Source organism: Bidens hawaiensis, unplaced genomic scaffold (genome assembly GCF_021521415.1).
Source record: "Bidens hawaiensis isolate Kalapana, Puna unplaced genomic scaffold, B.hawaiensis_p1.1 tig00011171_1, whole genome shotgun sequence".
Classification (NCBI taxonomy): domain Eukaryota; kingdom Viridiplantae; phylum Streptophyta; class Magnoliopsida; order Asterales; family Asteraceae; genus Bidens; species Bidens hawaiensis.
Genome location: NW_027491865.1, coordinates 725,823 through 732,062, shown reverse-complemented (window position 1 = coordinate 732,062; position 6,240 = coordinate 725,823). Strand labels below are relative to the sequence as shown.

At 34.4% G+C, this 6,240-nt stretch overlaps 1 protein-coding gene and 1 long non-coding RNA gene across 3 annotated transcripts; one reads left to right on the top strand and one right to left on the bottom strand.

Annotated features, from left to right (window-relative positions):
• The first annotated feature begins 358 nt into the window (after positions 1-358).
• LOC143537294 (uncharacterized) lies at positions 359-1,023 on the top strand. The gene is made up of 3 exons (XR_013136030.1): positions 359-467; positions 553-822; positions 951-1,023. It is a non-coding gene; the product is annotated as an uncharacterized LOC143537294 (long non-coding RNA).
• A 1,610-nt stretch (positions 1,024-2,633) lies between these two features.
• LOC143537293 (5-formyltetrahydrofolate cyclo-ligase, mitochondrial-like) lies at positions 2,634-6,240 on the bottom strand. Of its 2 annotated transcripts, none has more exons than XM_077031090.1 (7): positions 6,053-6,240; positions 4,186-4,326; positions 3,927-4,079; positions 3,785-3,826; positions 3,663-3,708; positions 3,055-3,125; positions 2,634-2,947 (listed from the first exon to the last, which is right to left on the bottom strand). In XM_077031090.1, exons 1-7 carry the CDS (start codon positions 6,165-6,167, stop codon positions 2,811-2,813), a joined length of 705 nt encoding a protein of 234 aa, XP_076887205.1. In that variant the 5' UTR covers positions 6,168-6,240; the 3' UTR covers positions 2,634-2,810. The 2 variants fall into 2 exon arrangements, with proteins under 2 accessions (XP_076887205.1, XP_076887204.1); XM_077031089.1 differs by having other exon boundaries at positions 3,927-4,091; positions 6,053-6,239.

Genomic DNA, 6,240 nt, shown 5'->3' with positions numbered 1-6,240 from the left:
AGTAACGGCGCTGTTCATTTTGTAGGTGGAAGAACTCGGATCCAGAAGAACCATCGGTGAAATAGTTTAATCACACCCGAGGAAAGTAGATCTGCTACCAGTGAGTAGATCCACGTTTCTTCAGATTCCGCTGCCAAATGCGTTAATATAAAGTTGCTTCTCCATGTATCTACTGGTTAGTATACACACACTCGTCATACAAGTTTACAAGTTTTGGATGTCTTTCTTTCTTTCTTTCCCTTTTGTTGGTTACATATAGGAATTAATCATGTCTAGTCTTGAATCAATTTCCTAGTATAATTGTGACAATAAATATGTATATTAACTATATAAGTTTTACATGTATATAACCATCATGAATCCTCATACATATTTGAAACTACAGAACAATCGATAGCTTGGCGGTTGGTTATGGCAAAGGCCGGTTATCATGTTTCCTTGGCGATCCTGAATCAATTATTGATGTGGTGGGTTCAGTTTATGCATCTTAACTAATTAGTTTGTTTTCATAATCGAAATCGCTAATTATGAATGTGTTAAATGATTTAATAGATACCCGCGGACATGGTGGTGAATGCTATGATTGCGACAATGGTGGCACACGCAAATCAAGCATCATGTGGAATCATATACCATATTGGATCTTCGGTATCCAACCCATTTAAGTACAAATCAATTCAACAAAGTGGGTATAATTATTTTTCAAAGCATCCATGGATTAACAAAGATGGCAAACCAGCTATAGTTAGTGAGGTCAAGGTGTTGAACACGATGGCTGACTTTCAAAGATACTTTTCTCTTCGCTATCTGCTTCCATTACAGGCTAATCCGAATTCTCGTACGTCTATATGAGACGACGAGTATCGTTTTTCTACGGGAATGAACTCAGGAATTTTATTCATGTGTTGATGAATGTTTAATACATAAATGATTTGACTGTTTGTTTTCAGGGTTTGCAAGTTGTGAACTCAGCATTATGCCATGCTCTCAATGGAACTTAATACAAATCTTAAAAGAAAGACATATTTTGTTACAAACCTTGTTTGTTCTCAAAAAGCTTGTAAGCTAATTAGTAATTATATGACCACTTAACTTTTTACAAAAATTATGAATAATGTTTACTTAATTAATTTATAGATGTGACTTGAGCGTTAATTTCTCTATTTTTATTCTATTAACAGCTATGACGATATGAATACTGAAAAACTTCGTCAACTAGTAAGAGAAAAATATGAAGGGGAAATCGATATGTTCTATTTTGATCCCAAGATGATCGTATGGGACATTTATTTTGAGCATACGCACCTTCCCGGTGCTGTCAAACATGTGTTCAAATGATCGTAAACCACACGATCAAAAAAAATATCTCTAATCTGTTACCACTTTTATTTTTTGTATATGTGTCGTAAATTATGTTTTGCTTTATTATTATAACCATATATGAATTATAGATTAAGATAGTGTGGAGTACATGTTATTGTATGTAATTGTTTCTCCAGTGTATAATATATGATATATTGTGTTTCATCTTTTTAACTGAATAATATAAAAATGTTTTTTTAATAATCTTTACAAGTGCATGCATGCTTCATGTGTGCGTACGTACATACATACATAATGAGTTAGTGTACAGAATGTTTTAAACATGCAAAGTGTACAAAGCTATTAGAACATGGCACATGTAACTTTGATGGGTATATACATCCATATAAGTTAAACTATACATCATAATAACACACCTATAGTCATATCAATTAATTAATTACGCATCATTTATGCATAATAACGCACAACTACACATTAGTTATTTAACATTATTTATATTATGACACATTGTCTTGCGTAATGTTTGGTATATCTTAGGTTTTTAGTAGAAATAGATGGCTACTCAACTTAAATGTAAAATATATTCCATCTCTCTTCCATCATATGCATATTAATAATCACTTATATGTGTCTATTTAATTAATAGATAATTTATGAGACAACGCCGATTAGAGTAGTGGAAACCTTCATTGTGAATGAGAGGAAGAGTAGAGGCAAACCCAGAATAACTTGAGATAAGCAAGTTAGAGGATTTGATATAGTTACACCTCTGATGATGTGGTCTAGAATAGTAATTCGTGGAGACGTAGGATTAGAATTACGGACTTTTAAGGAGTGTAAACCTTAGGCAGACTTTGCTTTTCTTGTGAACTTTGTTAGTGACACTATGATACAATTAGGGGTGCTGTGTTCTAAATTTAGTAGATTGATTGGAAATAGAAATTGTAAACAGGAATAATCATAATAATAATAATAATAATAGTGGCCTTTTTACATGTAAGTGAAGCTTAAATGTCGCTAGAATTGGGTGTGATTATTATGTCAAATAACCTTTTTTTAATGGCAACTATTAACAGGCTGCAAAAGTGATTTCTTAGTTATTCAACCAAATTAGATAAACATTGGGAACCTCATTATCTTCAACCTTAAGAATTTAAAGAAGCAAAACAACCTTACAATGTGCTAGAACAAATGTTGACTTTTAAAAAAGTCAATTAACAGGATTTGGTAAAATTTCATGCAACCATAAGCTTCTCATCCTTTCAATTCTTCCTATGACAAGAACACTCAAAATTATACCATGTCGGTGAACAAAACAAAATAAACATTAAGAACCAAAGTTGACAGTTAAAAAAGTATATCCAAAAGTCGCAGATTAAAAGCAAATGACCTCATAATGTACAACATGTGTTGACTTTTATGGTCAAAAAAGACTTCAAGTCAAACTTAAAAACATATACCATATGGGATATGCAAATATGGGATCAAGAAATAATTTGTTGGGCCACTGAAGTGATAGGGATGAAACCGGATGGAGATACTAGAGCATCTATGTTAACATCAGTTGGAGTGAGAGGTATGACACCATCTTCTACTATTTGAACCGAATACGATAGTGCAACTGCAGAAAGAATACGAAGATATTATACAAACATTTTAGAAAATGTACTTTCGAATCAACATTTACACAGCCGCTTACACATCCAGTATTCCTATTCCATTACTTACCTAGAAGAGGTTGCTTCCAGTTTCTTTGTTTTGCAAGTTCCCGGTATTTTGACAGGAAGGTATCATAGTATCTACTCCATGCAAAAGTGATTAAAATGGAAAAAAGTCAGTAAATCGAATATAGATGTAAGCCGTACACATTTCCAAGAGTCCTTTTTTTTATTATCAGATACATTAAAGATGAAGATGGGCTGATGGGGTGTTAAAAAAAAGACCAAAATGCCCTTATGGACTCATGTGCTAAGTTGGTATAAAAAGAGGACCTAAAGGCTAAAGCTATAAGTCGAATAACAAATTTGAAATGTTTTGCCACTCTTTTGTAAATAGAGATATAATGTTAGGCCTAAATTACATGGTGAAGGGTGATTTGGTATTTTAGTTTAATTAGTCTACAAATACAGAGTTATCAGTGTAAGTGTGTAACTATATACATAACAAGACAAATTTAGAATGTATAAACTATTAAGTTAGCCTAAGAGCAGAATAAAGGGTTATATTAACATGTGCTTAATGCCTTACTGTATGCTAGATTTTATACTTTTAAAAATTTGTAAATTAAGAAATATGCCATCCACATGTCTAAGCAAATATCACAAGATAGAACTTACCCTCCACCACGCCCCAATCGCCTTCCAGTTTTATCAAACGCGAGTCCTTAAAAAAAATCAATTATCAGATAACTTTGAACAATGAATCAATCAGATAATCTTTCTTAGTTGGTAAAAGCTACCAGGTAACAGAAGCAGGTCAACGGGTTCATCTGCCAGCATAACTGCAACAAACACATATATTAGTTACAACTAACTAGAAGTAGACCAAGATATCCTATTTGTCACGAAAATAGTTAATGATCTAACACATCAAGTGCTAACCATCTTCTCGATCCTTCCCGTCAGCATCAACAGGAGCAGGCTCTAAAATTTTCATGGAGTTTGCAATTAAATCATCCATATGAGATATATTCAGCATTCGCATGTGGCAATTATTGTCCTCCACTCGTGGAACATAAAGTATCTTTGCAGACTCTGTTTGTCCATCTTCAATAACGTATCATAACGTTTTAGTTAAAGATGTTATAATTTTATTTGTACCAAACATAAACAATATATAAATCTGTGATGAAACACACACCTTTAGTTGGACTCTGTAGAACATGTTGCAGCAGCTTTGATGTATCAACTTCTCTCAATGCACTGCAGCTTATATAAGCACATAATCTCTTACAAGACTTGAACCATGGAGCTTCCAATATCAAATTCTGAATTGCATCATCTGGAAACAAACCAAAAACTATAATAACGATCATGGGTGGAGAAGTCGCTACGCTCCCAAATCAGTCGACTGGGGAGTTGCGAGTACTCGGTCTAGGCGGAGAGTACTCGGAGTACTCTAACATGCATAAAAGAAAATATTTTTTAGGACATTATAGATATGTCAAATATCATAAGTTTACTAATATTTATAACAAAATACGTAAATATCAATATAAATAAAAAAATATACATCTTTAAAAAATAGTAATAACATTAACTAGTAACTTACCCGCGCTTTGCGCGGCTTCCGGGTGTTGAGGCGTTAACTCGACATGAATTCGGTCATTTTTTATTACATTCATTACACTACCAGAACATAAACAAAAACAAAAACAAAAAAATATAAAAATCAAAGAGGACTAATGGGGTGGTGTCGGTTGGTAAAACCCAAGCGGTGTCGGTCCCGTACGTTGAGACGGTAAGTCTATGCAAATTTGGTGTATTTCTGCCATGTTCATTACGCTTTTGGGAACATATGTTATGGTGACGGAACAAAAACAAACACAAACAATATAAATATTGATGCGGGTCAATAAGGCGGTGTCGGGTAAAATCGAATGTTGGTAAAACCCGAGCAACGTCGGTCTCGGGCGTTGATGCGGGTGAGTCTACGTGAAGATGTCGATTTCCATGATCTTCGTTACGGTACCGTAACTAAAACAACAAAAATTCGTTCGGTTACGTTGGTTACGATACCAGAAGTAAAACAAAAATATATAAATTGAGGTGGGCCAGTGGGGTGGCGTTGGTCAAACTCAGGCGTTGAGGCGGTTAGTCTATGCAAATTCGGTCGGTTCCATCACATTCATTACGGTATCAAAACTAAAACAAAAGAGTTTGGTTGGTTAGCATTACGTTTTGGTTGGTTCTGTCACATTCATTATGTTACCGAACCTAAAACAAAAGAGTTATATCGATTTAGCGTTACGCTTGTTATGGTACCAAATCAAAATAACCCAAAAAAAACAAAACAAAACAAAATGGCCGGTGCGGCGCCAACCGTCACTTTTACTTCTATTAGATAATAGATAATTTAAAAAAATGATATTAATTCTGTAATATTAAAGACATAGGAACTATGTTTTATTTTTTTGACTCAAAATCAGCCTGAGTTTCCAACTAGATCCGATTCTAGCTGAGGCTTGAGGTTGACCACTTTCAGTGGCGAAGCTTGGACGAAAACGTTAAAGGGGGGGGGGGAGGGAGGGGGGCTCAAAATGTATATAAAATTTCATAAACAAAGGAGTCCATACTCAAATTTTCGGACGAAACGGGTAAATTTACACTACTGCGCAAAGGGGGGCATGGCAACGCCACCCCGGGCCACAAGTATCCACTGCCACTTACCACTTTTGATCAATTCTGAGTAACCAGGCGGACTTAAAAAAAAGTTGCTTCAACACCACACCTAGTAGCGAGTACTCGGCCTTCTAGACCTACTTCTACAACACTGATAATAATAATAATAATAATAATAATAATAATAATAATAATAATAATAAAAGTTTGACTTTTTAGGTCAAACATATTGCGATTTGAAACAAACAGAACATACAAGAGATCAACTATAATTTCATAGGCCAAATATCTTAGCAATCAATAAAATTACTAATTAACACAATTCATCTAATGTAATTTGTCCTAATTATAAATGTAAAACATAATATATATATATAAGTAAATACCTTGTTGAGATCTAAGTAGAGGATTCTTTGATCTAAGATCTTTCTTGATTTTGGATCGAAGAAGCTTCTTCTGACTGAATACTTCTTCCAGCTGATGCTCGGGAGTGGTCGTCATGCTGACGTATGAGGCGGTAGGGCGCAGGATAAGGAGGCGGCTGTAGGAGAAAGCGTGAGGTCTTGCTATTGTG

Bases quoted from the DNA above. Each gene is read 5' to 3' on its own strand.
- LOC143537293 (XM_077031089.1), bottom strand. From the start codon at position 6,167: ATGACGACCACTCCCGAGCATCAGCTGGAAGAAGTATTCAGTCAGAAG. The intron at 4,327-6,052 runs GTATTTACTTAT...GTTTGTTTCCAG, and splicing joins TCTACTTAGATCTCAACAAG to ATGATGCAATTCAGAATTTG. The intron at 3,827-3,926 runs GTTAGCACTTGA...TGTTTGTTGCAG, and splicing joins CGGGAAGGATCGAGAAGATG to TTATGCTGGCAGATGAACCC.